We start from the raw sequence: 17,312 nt of genomic DNA on the forward strand, positions 1-17,312 counted from the left end.
TTTTGGACAATTTCATGCTCCCAACTTTGTGGGACCTGGAGCATTGGATTCACAATTTGACCATTGACAGCTTCAGAAGCCATATTATGACATCATGTCCCTTTAACCTATGGCTTAGACATGAAAGTTGTCTTTTTCAGCAGTTACCCAGCTACGCTTCCCTTTCCCTTTCCTCTTTTACTACTATCTATTTATGATTTAAGACTGTCAGTGGACTTGTTCTATTTTGGCCCAAAATGCCAGAATCCATACCCCTACTTACTTGCAGTTGTTGAAGCTCCACCGTCTTGACCATGTATTTCATTGATCACCTATTGTCTGTGACTAATCCCATTTTCCTGTACTGTTCCTGTACTTTGTTTTTTTTATGTAAATTGTTTAATACACCTTTGCTACTTAAAAAAAAGGACACCGAAGGAAAGTTCATTGCCATCTATAAAGAGACTTTCTTGGCCCCCCCTTGAAAAGTTTAATCAATAACATGGGTTATCACAGGTGAAATCAAAAGCTGAAAAATCTCAGTTTCAGACACCACTACAGTTTCTCTTGACCTTCTGCAACTGACCATTTGAAGAGCTCACACTTTCCAGCTTAGAAGTACGAGTCCTTGTATCCAAGCAGCTTAAAGTCCCATACAATGGCTATATCCTATTAAACCTTCAGTGACAATAAAGTAGTTTGATTCAGCAGGAAAATACAAACAACATACAAGGAGAAAATGATCCACAATGACATCTTAGCACAGATTCCTTGTCACTTTTACTTGAAGACGTTCATTTCTAGGATGAAGCTGTGATCTCTTTAAATATGATATGATTTTTTTGGTTACATTGTTGGCATTGCTCTTTTCTTATATGTGACATGCTAAATTACATTGAGTCCACAGATTGGAGCAGAGGTGCAGGAGACGGAAGATATTAAATCTGGGAGAAATACATTATTTATAGGACCTGATATTGTTGTTTACGAAGTATAAATGGAAGATAAAATGAAAACAAAATCACTGGAGACAGCAAGAGCTAGAATCCTATTGCCACTTATTTACCAGCTGGGTTTGCTAAAAATCTCACAGCAGTGCTCGCGGAGGATGCTTAAAGGGAAACAGAAGTCTTTGTCATTTTATATAGATATCAGTGAGGACATGAGGCATACCTAAAAAAATATATATATTTTCTTTGTTTTGGATAAAATAGATGACAGGTTTTCATTGCTAAGGCCATTCCCAACAAAAGCAGGGTGTCCTTTATCTAGGGCAGGGATATCTAAACTATGGCCCTCCAGCTTTTGCGGAACTACACATCCCATTAAGCATTGCAATACTCTGACATTCAAAGACATGACAAGGCATGATGGGAATTGTAGTTCCTGAACAACTGGAGGGCCATAGTTTGGAGACCCCTGATCTAGGGGACCCAAAGTTTAAACATTTCACTGGCAGAATTGTATTTTTTTTTTGCACACATTACTTAAACCCCCAATATTATACATTTTCAAGTAGAGATCCTGGAGAATAAAATGGCAGTAGTGGCAATATTTTATATCACATGATATTAGTGCACCAAATTCATGTGTTTAGTAAAAAAATCACTAAAGTAAATTTTTTGTACACACAAACACAATTTATTACACATTTTTTAGTTAATTAAATATACCAAGTAAATAGATACTAAACATGTCCAGACCTAAAATGGTACATGTCCGTGAAAACGATAGCAAGCTACAATATCCAAAATTGTCCAAAGATGTAGCCTTCGCTGATGGTCCTAGTATTGATGCTCTCACTCTAACATTTGCCAAGATACCCAGTATGTGCCACAAAAGCATCATTTTCACGCACACCTGACTTGAGCATTTAACTTCATATGTGCATGTATGTGGGAAGGGAGTCTTTAAATTCTATTTTTGTTATTGGTTGTGTGTAACTTAAAAAGGATCTTCGGATGTTTTTGAAAAAATGAAAAGTCAGCAGCTAAAAAATACTATAGCTGCTAACTTTTAATAAAGAGACACTTACATGTCCAGGCATCCAGTGCTGTCCACACCCAGGAGAAGTTTTTCATTAATCTTAGTGTCTACTCTTTGGGTCTGGCGCCACAATGTTAACTGTGGGAAGCTGGCTGTGACTCCTTGTAGCTTCACAGTCAGCTCCCCACTGCACATGTGTGAGCCATGCTGTGCCCTATAAATGGCCATGTATACTCCTGGGACCTCTGACATGTACCAGGAGGTTGTGGGCAGGGGAGGGAGGGGATCATCTACATAATTTCAGTTGAATTGGGAGTGGGTACCAGACAACCCCCCCCCACCCCAAAAAAAAAAAAATGTTTAAAAAGTAGAAGAGGAAAGAGGAGGATTAGTGGAACTTTGCTTTAAGTGTGAATTTCCATCTGTGTTTGAAGCTGATCAAACACACAGATCTTTTGAATTGCTTCCAGAAAATCAAAGGTCAGCTGAAGAGATGCAAACTAACTCCCGGCTATTACAGTCAGTTTGCAGGATTTACGTCTGCAGTAGTTAAAGGTTTAATATCCACGTGCAAAAAAATCTAATGAGAGCACCAGACCAAATATTCAAGAGTCTAAAGTATTTTAACATCAGTGCTTGCAAGAAATGATACCACTGCATTACTTTGCATCAAGTCCTGGTTTTAAGGTCACCAAATATTTTAAGCCCTAATAAAGAAGGGAGGTTTCTTGTTATAAGCAAACACTAATATTAGAAGACTTTGGTCTCTTAGAGCTTTGGTCTCATGATCTCATTAGACATTTTACGGGCCTTTGTTGCCCCTGGGGGCAATAATCTTCTTTATTTGTCCTGGACAGGAAGCAATAGGATGAGAAAATGTTTATAGTTGTCACAACAGGGCTATACGGGGATTCTTCTAATGGGGACACTTGTTCCAATGACTACTGTCATTTTGGAGCAATTTTCAGTAATGTGTCACTGAGGCAAATGCATTGGTTAATGGTTATGCAAACAGAATCTTTCTAAAAAAAACTTCTATCACCTTTTATCCATTTTTAGTATTACAATATTGGAGTTACATCTTATTGGGCAGCAAATTGGCTAAATGGTTAGTGCTCCTGCCTTGCAGCGCTAGGATACTTGGCTCAAAAACCCAACCAAGAGGCTATCTTCAACAGCTGAACAGCTGAAGTTATATGCAAATTCCAAATGTTGCTGTACAAGTCAAACCTGACTCAATCTATGTAAGCTCTTGATAATCCCTAGTGATCATTTGATCATCTTAAAGGTCCAATAGGAAGATTCAGGAGGTCGGGAGGGGTGATGTCATGCTTGGTTTTACAGGGAAAGTTGAGATTTGAATATAATCAGTTCTCTTTTATTTTGACATTGTCTTCACTGCATGTCTGCTTCTGCATTTTTTTTTTTTTAGCAAATCTGTTTTAACTGACCAGGTGTGTGACAGGTTCATTTTAGAAAAGAACATTTCTAAAGCAATATGCTTTTTAAAAGATCATACAATTTCACTTTACTCTGCTGAAATTTTCTCTACGTGGAAAGACTAAAATTGCAAGCTACTATGCATGATTTGTATCCCTGAACAAGTACAAAACTACAGATTTTTGTTAAGGCTAATTTGTATTTGGTTTGTTTAATATTTGCTACAATGAACAAATTTGCAAGGTTTTTAAAGTTATGCGGGTTGTGGTAGACCCCGTGAATGCATGATCCGAAGCTGGACTCATGCATGGCTGGTTTAGACGTCTACATCAGGATCACTCCATTCGTTGCTCTTGTGGTGATGAGTAGCACCCGTTATAAGAGGAGAGTAGCTGCTATAGAGGGGTGCAACTTCTGTTTCTTAAGGCGTTGGGGAGTGGTTTTACATACCCCTCCTCTCCACTCATCTGGTGGTTTAGACGGATGATAGTCCTGCAGATAACCACATCTAAGGTAGTATTATGTGATGTATTATGCTTTTGGATATGTTGCTATGTCATGATTAGGTGATTGTATATGATTTGGGATGACAGATAAGTGAATACTGCAACAAATAGCTTGGAGCAGTGCTGTGGTCGACTCCCTGATATCCTCTTCTATCTGTGGCCAATGATACACATGTGTATGGGTAAGCTTTTAAGCAGATATCTCTTGGGGATTGAGGGTAAATGGAGTTTAATAATGAACCTGAGGGATTCACTAGAGCAGCCTTTCTCAACCAGGGTTCAGTGGAACCTTAAGTTTCCTCCAGTGGCTACTAGAGATTCCTAGAGCAATGAGCAATGTCTGCCTCTCAGATGAGTAACCACTGGCAACAATGATATTTTTGCTATATGCATGGGGGAATTCTTCCCACTGACTACAAATGTAAAGAGCATTCTTTCCAGTGACCATCAGACTAATGTACTGTGAGTGCTAGATATAGTAATTATTAGCAAGGGTTTCCTGGGTCCAGAACAATAATTCAAGGGTCCCTCTATACTAAAAAACAAGTGAGAAAGGCTGCACTAGAGGGTTACTCAGGGTTAAAGGCAATTCGTTTTGGATAGAGTGGAGGGGGATTTAAATCCCTGTAGGGGATTTTATAACTATCTGTGCCCCTGTTAGGGAGATGCATCCTCTCTATTTGTCCTGTTTACCATTATCATCAAAAGTTAAACAACTGTAATAAGGGTGAAATCTTCCAATAGGGACACGAGTTCTGGTGACCTTGGTGGCCCCAATGGATTCCCTTAATTTGCAGGGATTTCCTCTCACTTCCTGTTTGGCTGTCGGGCAGGAAGATAAGGTAAATCTCCCCAATGGGACACAGATAGGGGTTATAACTCTCCCTTACTCTATCCAAAATGGAGAAAGAAAAATGTTGCCTATAGTTCTACTGTAGGCACAGGTATGAATACTTTTATCACTGGCTGAAATATGAGAGGCAGCATTAGATGGTTGTATTATTTATAGTATAACAATATTATATATATTTATGGATGGGAATCAGAGGGATTTGGATATTCCATTGGTGTATAAGAGAATGAGGTCAGCGCACCTTTTAACTTATTCTAATTTACAATCAGATTAATATATGTCCTAAATGAACTTAGTGCACTCTTTAATAGACTTTAACATATAAAGCTATTCACTGCACAATCTACATCATAGGTTTATTGCCATCTGCATTGATCCCCCTTGATATGTATTGTTTAGAAGCGATCTGGATCAATACATACACACAAAGGGGGTGATTTACTAAAACTGGGGAGTGAAAATCTGCTGCAGATCTGCATAGAAAACCAATCAGCTTTCAGTTTTTTTTGTCAAAGCTTAATTGAACAAGCTGAAGTTGGAAGCTCATTGGCTACCATGCATACTTGCACCAGATGTTGCACTCTGAAATTTTAGTAAATCATGCCCTATGTGTACCAAAATGTATATACATTGTACGTACTTAATTTTCCAGGTGCTTAAGTGTTACTTTTGATTATTTTTATAGCTGAATACCAGAGTGATCAATCTAATCTATTATTATTATTATTATTATTATTATTATTATTATTAATCACATCCCATGACACATAGAAGCTTTAAGGGAGCAGATCCCATACTTAAGCCTTGTACACACAACCATGTTTTCCATTGGGAAAACTGCCACGGGAGCTTTTGGCCGGGAAAACCATCGCAGTTTTCCTGACAGGAAAACTGCCCGAAAAAAAAGAGAACCAGCTCTTTTTTTTCTTGCTGGGATTCCCGGTGGTTTTTACCCGGCAATTTTCCTATGGGAAACACTGCGATGGAGCATACACATGGCTGGGATTCCCGACCAAAGCTCTCATGGCAGTTTTCCTGTCGGGAAACCCGGTCATGTGTAGGGGAAAAAAGTTACTGAGCAGGTTCTCGGTTTTCCCCCCGGGTTTCCCGGGGTACTTTTTACCGCTGGGAATCCTGTAAGTGTGTACGAGGCTTTAGAGTTGATTGGGAGTCTCGCGGTATAGTACTTTCAGAGGTTATAAGAAGCTCTAAGAATAGGCAAGATAGTATTAATATTAAGTGCACAGTTTATTATTCCATCAGAACCTATGTGAATCAGTGGTTGACCTCTCAGGCTGAGGGTTCCTTCCTCTGATGCCCCTACGCTCGCCTGTGGGATACTTTTTTAAATCATTTTCCGATAGAGTTTGCATCTACAAAAGTATGTGGTTAAGGTTATGTGAACTGAATATATTGTTGAATTTTATGCAATCTGAATATAACGATAAATGTATATATTTCTCTCTATAATATCTATTATAGAAATAGCTCTCGGTAATTTAATAGGTGTGCATGCATGCATTCCTGATAGTTTACGATACACAACAGTATGATTTTTTTCATAATGCTTGAGGTTCCGTCAAGTGATTCTGCCTAGGTTGAGATGATGTCATTAGTCAGCTGTGGGCAGGAGGAAGCATTTCCACAGTTTCTTCTTCCTGAGTGATAAGAATACTGAAAAATTGTAACCTTGCTGCAAGTCACAAAGCGAGAGACTGCTGCAGGGGCTGATTTGTGTCACACAAACCAAATCCAAAAACTGTCATCTGTGAGCCAACATAATAAGGGTGCATGTACTTAACATAAAAATGATATCTGACTCTAGATCTACTTAGCGTTTTACTAACCCAGGACCCTGCATTCACTATATCGTGTCTCGCACAGTACACAGAACATGGAAATGCAATAGTTTTAGTAAATATAAACTGCAAATACATTTTCTCATCAGTTTTGTGACTTATTTCAGTGTCCAGCAGGGCACTGGTTAAAGCTTGTAGGAGGGGTTTTAATTCTCTGATTGTCCTATGAGGCAGGACCCCTGACCCTCGGTCTCGACAGTGCTGATTGGCCCTGTGCTGATCACATGCACCCTCGCAAGAAATAAAAAACTCTCTAGAAATACACACCAAATTAATGTGCAGCTTTCCCCTCAAAGCTCTGTTCTATCAGGAGATGGATTGGGGGCTGTGGAAGAAGGGGGGATCAGAGAAGACAGGATCAAACAGCATTTTTACACAATGCAGAGGAGTTACTCCTTAGGTTCCACAGTGAGTATAACCAACATTATTTACTGCATATACAGACTGGCCTGGATTCAGTAAGATTTGCGCATAAATTGCGGAGGCACAGGGCAACGATTTTGCCCTGCGCCCCCGCAAATTTGCGCCGCTGCCCTCGATTCACGGAGCAGTAGCTCCGTAAATTGCGAGGGCACGCCGGCAAAATTGCCTGGTGTAAGCGCGCGCAATTTAAATGATCCCGCAGGATCGTAAATCCACGCCGATTGTAAAGCGCATGCGCCGTCGGGAAACTTTCCCGACGTGCATTGCGGCAAATGACGTCGCAAGGACGTCATTTGCTTCAAAGAGAACGTGAATGGCGTCCAGCGCCATTCACGAATCACTTACGCAAACGATGTGAAATTCAAATTTCACGACGCGGGAACGGCGGGTATACTTTAGCATTGGCTGCCCCTACTATTAGAAGGGGCAGCCTCATGCTAAAGACGCTGTACGGAAACTCCGTAACTTGCGTACGCAGGGCTCGCGCAACATTTTGAATCGGTGTTAGTATGCAATTTGCATACTATACACTGAGCACAATGGGAGCGCCCCCTAGCGGTCATCGCAAGAATGCAGCCTAAAATCTGCGTGGCATAAGAGCCTTATGCCACGCAAATTTTAGGCTGCAGTCGGCGTTACGATGTTCCTGAATCAGGAGCATTCGTAACGCCGGAGCAAGTCAGCAATTGCGCTGCGTAACTATGGTTACGCAGGTGCAATTGCTCTCTGAATCCGGGCCACTGATTTTACTGTTGTGGGTTTAGTAATACTTTATATCAAACACTATGGAAAGTTTTGGACACACATGGACCCAAACAGCTTCAAAGTTTGCAGCAACATTTATAATTTTGTTCCATCAAAATCACACTTTAAAACTGCCAGTGTATTCTCAATGTTAAAATTGCAATTGCAAGAACTTTTACAAGCCTCTGATGTTGAAATTCAAGTGAAAAAAATGGAAACTAAACATGAATTTCAACATCATCACTTTTTTAAAATATGCTCCACAGTGTGTCACTGATCTGGAACAATTGTGCAGGATAGGCGTTCTGACTTCACTGGCTGCATACTTGTGGCTTAGGTATTCAGAAGGTATTGTAAAACAAACATGCTGCCTAGTACCTTTTAAAATGCCAAATTTTACTACCTCCACATACACAAATCTAAGATACAAAACAGTTAACATTAAAAAAAGTAGCTCTGTAGCTATTTAAAAAAAAATGTAATCAAAACACAACCTGCCAAAAGGAAACCTATTTATGCTCATATATCCCACCACGTGTTCCTCTGATCTTTGTTCTCTTTCAGAGCTATGGCCTCCAGCAGAATTTTCACATCTGACACATTCAGAAGTGTCTGGATTATTCACAGCACTCTACAAGCTATGGTTCCTGCCACCAGTACCTACTGTCCCTCACTACAGGACACAATGACCACTAGGTGGTGCTGCATTGCATGGCAGGGGAGCAGGAATTTGACACTCCTGGAAGTGTCAGGAGTGAAGATTCTGCCAGTGGCTTTGCTCTGCAAGGACGATCTGAAGAACAGGTGGCAGAAAAGCAGAGTTTAGTCTTTTTTTTTTTTTTTTTTGCAGTTTGTGTTTATTTAATTTTTTTCAAAATAACATCAGACTCGCTTTACATTTTGTTGAATGAAAATAAAATATTTTCCAGTATCATAAGCAGACAATTTACTGAAGAGTGACAGTTTTCAACCAAATGTGCCAAGGAGCTAGTGAATTAAAGTGGATGTCACAATGTAGAGAATACGATTTCCTATCATCTGTGCCCAGTCTTGCCACACAGAGTTAATCCAGCTCTGAGCAATCCTCTTTTATTGTTCAGTGAAAATTAACAGACTTCCAGATAACACCTGTCTAAATTAAAAGTCCGAAAGCCTCTCTCCTTGCTTTGAGTGACAGGTTATTTACATATCTAGCTTGGACATGTTTATCATATGTTATGTTATGTTTATCATAATATGAGGTGATCCACAGTATAAAAAGTGAGAAATCCACCCCTCCCCCACATAACACATCCTGGTAATATACAATGACATGTGGATCACCTCATATTATGATAAACATAACATAACATATGATAAACATGTCCAAGCTAGATATGTAAATAACCTGTCACTCAAAGCAATGAGAGAGGGCTTTCGGACTTTTAAGGTTTTATCTGGAAATCTGTTCATTTTCACTGAACAATAAAAGAGGATTGCTTAGAGCTGGATTAACTCTGTGTGGCAAGACTGGGCACAGATGATAGGAAATCGAATTCTCTACATTGTGACATAAAAAAATTGGGTTTACATCCACTTTAAGACAGAACTACCACAATGTTTACATCTCTTTGTGAACTGATTGGATGTTTGCAATAAGCACACACTTTCAGATTTTGATTACAAATGCAGCATATATATCCATGTGAAGACAGAGTGGGGTTGATTTACTAAAACTAGAGAGTGCAAAATCTAGTGCATCTCTGCAAAGAAATTAATCAGCTTCCAGTTTTTTTTTGTGAAAGCCTAATTGAACAAACAGAAGTTAGAAGGTGATTGGCTACCATGCACAGCTGCACCAGATTTTCCATTCTCCAGTTTTAGTAAATAAACCACAGAGGAACTTGCTATGAAAGCTTGAGTCATTGGACACAGTAACCAATTGTTTTAACATAGTAGGACAAGAAGGCAGGTTTCATTCTATTTGGTTGTGGGAGAAAGTCCAAGATATACTTTTTTTTATTTTTTAAATCTGTTTAATAATCTAAAACATCAATGATAGCTTTAGCTGTGACATGTGTACCCCTAATTGGGTCTTGCCATAAAAATAAAAATAAATCATAGTATTCAAGTTATTATGTTCATCATGAAATGTTGGATAACCAATATTTGTGTTCAAACATCTATAGAGGTAACATTATATAAGTGAGCTTATTCACAAGGGCAGCAGAAAAAGCAAAGTGCTGTGAATCGTCAAACCAAGTCCGGTAAATGGAGGTTTGGCTACGCTTAGCACTGACTTAGCAAATAAGCATGAATGTGCTAATAATTGTTATATATTTAGGAAGAATTCAATAAAAATAAAAAAATAATAATAATAATAATAATAATAATAATAATAATAATAATAATAATAATAATAATAATAAAAGTAAAAAATAAATTATATTTCAATATTGTTCTACAGTATTTAGACCATTTAAAAGCATTGTTTCAATTACTTCAGTTATAGGATACCTATCATTAAAATGTACACATCATTGGAATCAACAGGTAAAGTGTTAATCACCTCCGTACTGTCCTTTTCAACTTATGGCTCTAAAAAAAGTGCGCAGGATGTGCAACGGAACGCTTAGTTCAGTGCTTCCGGCTGTGCTCTACTTGGCACTATTTTATGCATGGAATTGGTCACTACAATTGGCATCCCTATTCATTTCCATCGCAGCGAGAAATTGCATTCATCAAATAGCACAGACGGAAGTTGAGAGCGTACCGGACAGAAGCACTGAGATCTCTCTGCAGTTTTCAATGAGCCATAGTGTACCACAGAGCAAAGTGCAATTAAAACTTTACACCTACCCTCCATCCTATAGTTAAATTTTCTGGAGCACTCCGTTAAAGCCTAAGCATGGATCATATGGTCCCTGACTACCAAAGGATCATATGGTCTCTAAATACCAAAGGATCATATGGTCCCTGACTACCAAAGGATGATTTGGTCCCTGACTACCAAACGATCATATGGTCCCTGACTACCAAAGGATCATATGGTCCCTGACTACCAAAGGATTATATGGTCCCTGACTACCAAAGGATCATTTGGTCCCTGAATACCAAAGGATCATTTGGTCCCTCACTACCAAAGGATCATATGGCCCCTGATTACCAAAGGATCATATGGTCCCTGACTACCAAAGGATCATATGGCCCCTGACTACCAAAGGATCATGTGGTCCCTGACTACCAAAGGATCATATCGTCCTTGACTACAAGATCCCTGCATTCTGTACCATTAGATTCTGAAGAGTGGCTACTGCTGTCAATCAGTAAGACCCAACAGTCTACGAAGCAAGAAGAATAGCCTGAAGCCTCGTACACACGACCGAGGAACTTGACGGGCGAAACACATCGTTTTCCTCGTCGAGTTCCTTGTTAGGCTGTCGAGGAACTCGACAAGGCAAGTTTCTCCATTCCCATCGAGGAAATAGAGAACTTGCTCTCTTTTTTGCTCGACGGGATCCTCAACAGTTTCCTCTTCGAAAAATGTACACACGACCGGTTTTCTCGGCAGAAAAAAAATCCCAGCAAGTTTCTTGCTGGTTTTTGCCGAGAAACTCGATCGTGTGTACGAGGCCTTAGTATTAAAAGAGGAAGTATGGAACAAAACCTTTTTTTATAATATTATTAAAATGATATGCCATAAACTAATCTCCTTAACAACAATATCTACAAAGAGATTTCCAATAATACAGTTCCCCTTTACGGCGAAGCCTGTATTTTTTTATATCTTGGATGTGTGTGCCTTCTAGGTTCTTCTATGTTTTTGGGACTCCATTGGTGTGATCTCTGTTCCTTGATATGTTCACATCAACTTTGAAGCCTTGAATGACCCCCTCCTTCTATTACTTGTTCCATTATCAAACTCAATTAGAAATGCAAAATTAGAGAGTTAGAGGGGAGCCCATTGTACTGGCAGTGGCGGGTGTGTTGGCTCAGAAACTGAGCCCGTATTTTTGAATATGTTCAGGTGTTTTTAACTAGCCTTGCAGGATAAATGTCATTTTTGCATGTGTGCGCCATAATCTGTTTTGTACTGTCTTTGGTCTTATAGCAGCACCATCTTAGATGTATAGCATTTTTTTGGGTGTGCCCGCTAAGTATGTTTTTGTATTTTGTATAGACTCTGACCAGGTCTCTTGGGCTGGAGCACCCCTCCCCCTCCTTATTACCTCACATTAGTGGCCACCAGTGTATAGGAAGTATCTCTTCAGTTCTCCCATATAAAGGAGTTTATCTCCCAAGGTTGAGACACTAGGGGCCAGATTCACAGAAGAGATACGACGGCGTATCTCCTGATACGCCGTCGTATGTCTGAGATACGCTTGTCGTATCTATGCGGCTGATTCATAGAATCAGTTCCCGCATAGATAGCCCTAAGATCCGACAGGTGTAATTGACTTACACCGTCGGATCTTAGGATGCAATTCTAGGCCGGCCGCTAGGTGGCGATTCCATTGCGGTCGGCGTAGAATATGCGAATCACTAGTTACGGCGATTCACAAACGTCCGTGTTACCCGTCGCTGTAACTTTACGTTGTTTCCGTCGAGATACGCCGCGTAAAACTAAGGCTGCCCTCTAGGTGGACTAGCCGATGTTAAGTATGGCCGTCGTTCTCGCGTCGAAATTTGAAAAATCACGTCGTTTGCGTAAGTCGTCCGTGAATGATGCTGGACGCCATTTACGTTAACGCCAAAACCAATGACGTCCTTGCGATGTCATTTAGCGCAATGCACGTCGGGTAATTTTCCCGACGGAGCATGCGCAGTACGTTCGGCGCGGGAACGCACCTAATTTGAATGGTGCCCGCCCCATTTGAATTAGGCGGGCTTGCGCCGAGCGCATTTACGTTACACCGCTGCAAGTTTACAGGTAAGAGCTTTGTGAATCAGGCACTTACGCTGTAAACTTGCGGCGGTGTAACGTAAATGGGATACGTTACGCCGCCGCAGCGTAACGTAGTTCTTTGTGAATCTGGCCTTAGGTTCTTCCATTCATTTAACAGGTTAGGACCCACTAATTCGGGGTACTTTGTCGCAGTAAGTGGGCTTAGCACTATATGACCATATAGTGTGACCAAACCCCCGTATTTTTGAATATGTTCAGGTGTTTTTAACTAGCCTTGCAGGATAAATGTCATTTTTGCATGTGTGCGCTTTAATCTGTTTTGTTTTGGGCTCAGAAACTGAAGCACAAAAATCTCACCAAAAGGATCCCCAGAGGTACAACAAAGTGATCATTGGTTTATTGCTTGGTGTACATCTATATACATCTATTTTGGATGGGTCAACCCATTAAGGCTGGGTTCACACCGAATACCGATGCAGCTCCCAGCAGGGGTCCTGTGCGTTTCTTGTTCACTGTTTCAGGTCCGATTTCAGCCCAAATTTTGGCCTGAATTTGGACCTGAAAAGATGCACAGGACTTCAGTGCAAATTTGCATCGAAAGCCGCAGCAGAGATATGTGAACCGGCTCCATAGAGAGCTGATCAAAATCTCCTGCTATTGCAAATTGGATGCGGGGAACCCTTTTGGGATAAAGGTTTTAAATAAAGAAATAAAAGCTGACCATTGTAAATTGTTAGTCTTGACCCTGTAACTGCCACATTTGCAGGATGTGAAATAAAAAAAATTGAAAACTTAAAAATGAAAGCAAATGCAGCCACCACATCAAATAATTAGTAGCCTGCAATATAATAAATGCTTGCTTTTGTTTGCTGATTTAAAATTCTAGGACTCCTGTGATAGTGCAGAAGAAACTTTTTATATTACTAGTTTGCCAAAATGTTCTTATCATCTATATGGATACAGTGAGACCCAAGCCTAGAAGTGACTTTACCCCAATGCAGAGAGAGACTTAAAGTGGTATTAAAACCCAAACCAAAAATGTTATACATTGTGGCTTACTAATCATTAGATGTGGTGGCTGCGTTCGTTTTTTCATTTTTTTTTTAGGCTTTTCCTCTCTATTTTGAAATGGTGATCTGGCCAGTAACACACCTCCTGTATTATAGTGCACCCAGCCTGGAGCACCAGGGGCACCTTTTCACAACAGAATTGGCAGTCTGGGGAGAAGAGAATGTTAGATGCACTAGCAGTTTTAGATACACTAAGGCCTCGTACACACGACCGAGTTTCTCGGCAAAAACCAGCAAGAAACTTGCTGGGATTTTTTTTTTGGCCGAGGAAACCGGTCGTGTGTAAATTTTTCGACGAGGAAACTGCCGAGGATCCCGTCGAGCCAAAAAGAGAGCAAGTTCTCTATTTCCTCGATGGGAATGGAGAAACTTGCCGTGTCGAGTTCCTCGACAGCCTAACAAGGAACTTGACGAGGAAAACGATGTGTTTCGCCCGTCGAGTTCCTCAGTCGTGTGTACGAGGCTTCACAAATTGAAGTCAGTCTTCAGCTTATACTTGCAGTAGCAGTTTTTTTTTTTTTTTTTAGATAAAGGTTTTATATAAATGAAATGGTTTTAACCACTTAAGGACCGCCTCCTGCACATATACGTCGGCAGAATTGGCACGACTGGGCACAGGCACAAACAGGTACGTCACCTTTAAGAGCCCAGCCGTGGTTCGCGGGCGCCACCGGTCCGAAGCTCCATGACTGTGGACGCGGAAACCCGCGGACCCGATCGCCACCGGTGTCCTGCGATCGGTCACAGGAGCTGAAGAACGGGGAGAGGTGTGTGTAAACACACCTTCCCCGTTCTTCACAGTGGCACTGTCATTGATCGTCTGTTCCCTGATATAGGAAAAGACAATCAATGATGTCACATGTCCAGCCCCGCCCCCCTACAGTTAGAAACACATATTTAGTCACACTTAACCCCTACAGCGCCCCCTAGTGGTTAACTCATAAACTGCAATTGCCATTTTCACAGTAAACAATGCATTTTTATAGCACTTTTTGCTGTGAAAATGACAATGGTCCCAAAAATGTGTCAAAATTGTCCGATGTGTCTGTCATTATGTCGCAGTCACAAAAAAAATCACTAAATTAATAAAAAATTATTAATAAAAATGCCATAAACTATCCCCTATTTTGTAAACGCTACAAATTTTGCGTGAACCAATCATTAAATGCGTATTGCGTTTTTTTTTTACCAAAAATAGGTAGACGAATACGTATCAGCCTAAACTGAGGGAAAAAAATATTTCATATCTTTTTTGGGGATAATTTATTACAGCAAAAAGTAAAAAATATTGATTTTTTTTTTTAAATTGTCGCTCTATTTTTGTTTATAGCGCAAAATAAAAAAACGCAGAGGTGATCAAATACCACCAAAAGAAAGCTCTATTTGTGGGAAAAAAAGGACACCAATTTTGTTTGGGAGCCACGTCGCACGACCGCGCAATTGTCAGTTAAAGCGACGCAGTGCCGAATCGCAAAAAGGGGCAAGGTCCTTAACCTGCATATTGGTCCGGGTCTTAAGTGGTTAAGCAACCCTGGCAGTGTAAATGGTTTGTCTCATCCATATAACTGCAAGAGAGCTTGTTCTTTTGAAAAACAACAGGTTTGCCCAGATCACCAGATGAAAATAGAGAAAAAAACACGTAAATAATAAAAAATAAAAAAAATGAAAAGAAAGTTAATGCAGCCAGGACATCTAAGAATTGGTAAGCTGAGATATGATAAATGTTTGCTTTTGGGGCTGATACCACTTTAAAATCCTGGGACCCCCATGATAGTTCAGAAGAAACTTTTTATATCACTATCACTGCCAAAATGTTCTAATCGGGCATGTGGCTATAGTGAGACACAAGCCTGGAAGTGATTGTACCCCTGTGTAGAGAGAGGCTTGAAATCTGGTGAGATTTGGTGAAATACAGTGAGGATCGTGCTGCCTGCACAGATCATCCATAACCCCATCTTGAAAGTCACTCAACAGCTGAGGACTTATCTCCAGAAAGTAAGTACAGGGGTACATCTCTGTGATTTCCAGCACAGATGGACCACTTTGATCTTTGCCTATACTTACTAATTGAGGACATCAGACCCCCGAATAATAGAAGCAAGAAGCAGATCGCACTGTCAGTAAGTGCTGATTTATTGGGGGATTCAGGACTATGGACAGCGGCACATAGATATCAGCGGGGTGCAGCACCATGGACAGCGACGCACATATAGCGGCGGCACTATAGACAGCGGCGGGGATTCCGGACTTTGGACAGCGGCAGGGATTCAGAACTATGGACAGCGGCAGGGATTCAGAACTATGGACAGCGGCAGCGATTCGGAACTATGGACAGCGGCAGGGATACAGAACTATGGACAGCGGCAAAGATTCAGAACTATGGACAGTGGCAGGGATTCGGAATTATGGACAGCGGCAGGGATACAGAACTATGGACAGCGGCAGGGATTCAGAACTATGGACAGTGGCAGGGATTCGGAATTATGGACAGCGGCAGGGATTCGGAATTATGGACAGCGGCAGGGATTCGGAATTATGGACAGCGGCAGGGATTCGGAATTATGGACAGCTGCAGGGATTCAGGGTCATTTACAGCGGCGCACAGACAGCGGCAAGGTAATGAATAAAGGATTGAGTACTTGCCCAAGTTGGTACAAATAGGCTGACCGGGCGATCTAGTTGGGGTGGCAGCTGCTTCCCTGCAGCATTCATCTCCCATGCAGTTGGATTCTCGGACGATGGGATCTTGTATCAGTCATTTATTCCGAATGCCAAGCGCTGTGAGGCAGCAGCAGAGTAGCAGGAAGAGTAAGCAACTTATGAAGATAGAAGCACCTCGGCGAACTAATCCATCAGAGGAGAGGAGAGAGAGGATGTGTGTATGTGGATGGAACAGCAGCCGGCAGCAGTATCAGCAGCAGGGACTCTACAACGTTATCACATCCAGAGAGTTCCCCACTGCTTCTCCCTCCCACCCTCCCTCCTAATACAGCTCAGCCTCCTTCTCTCACTCGCTGTCATTTACTAACATGTTCCTCCACCTGCTGGCTCCATCACACTTTTATTCCACTTTTATTCACTTACCCCAGTGTGATTAGACAATTCCTATACTCATTGCCTTGGAACGCTTCCCCGCCTGGCCATTGGGGCCAGGGCCATCTTAATAGCATCATGGGCCCCTGGGAAAAGTGATGCTATGGGGCCCCTAGAAGGTTGCCCCAATTTACTCACCTACTCTCAAGAATGAAAGTACAATATTTCGAATTTACAGCGTGTCATGCTGGTAGATGTAGTCCTCCTGTCATGCTGGTAGTTGTAGTGCTCCTGTCATGTTGATAGTTGTAGTCCCCCTGTCATGCTGGTAGTTGTAGTCCCCTTGTCATGCTGGTAGTCCCCTGTCCTGCTGGTAGTTGTAGTCCCCCTGTAATATCGATAGTTGTAGTCCCCCTGTCATGCTGGTAGTTGTAGTCCCCCTGTCATGCTGGTAGTGGTAGCCCCCCTGTCATGTTGGTAGTTGTAGTCCCCCTGTCATGCTGGTAGTTGTAGTCCCCGTGTCATGTTGGTAGT

The 17,312-nt window shown here is 41.2% G+C and overlaps 1 protein-coding gene across 1 annotated transcript in view; it reads right to left on the reverse strand.

Annotated features, from left to right (window-relative positions):
- Nucleotides 1-16,686, reverse strand: part of SNTG2 (syntrophin gamma 2) — a 625,709-nt gene extending 609,023 nt beyond the window's left edge. Inside the window, 1 exon segment of the mRNA XM_040348669.1 lies at nucleotides 16,389-16,686. Coding sequence (XP_040204603.1) covers nucleotides 16,389-16,457 — 69 coding nt within the window. The 5' untranslated portion in view covers nucleotides 16,458-16,686.
- Nucleotides 16,687-17,312: the final 626 nt, after the last annotated feature.

This window comes from Rana temporaria, chromosome 4, assembly GCF_905171775.1.
Source record: "Rana temporaria chromosome 4, aRanTem1.1, whole genome shotgun sequence".
Classification (NCBI taxonomy): domain Eukaryota; kingdom Metazoa; phylum Chordata; class Amphibia; order Anura; family Ranidae; genus Rana; species Rana temporaria.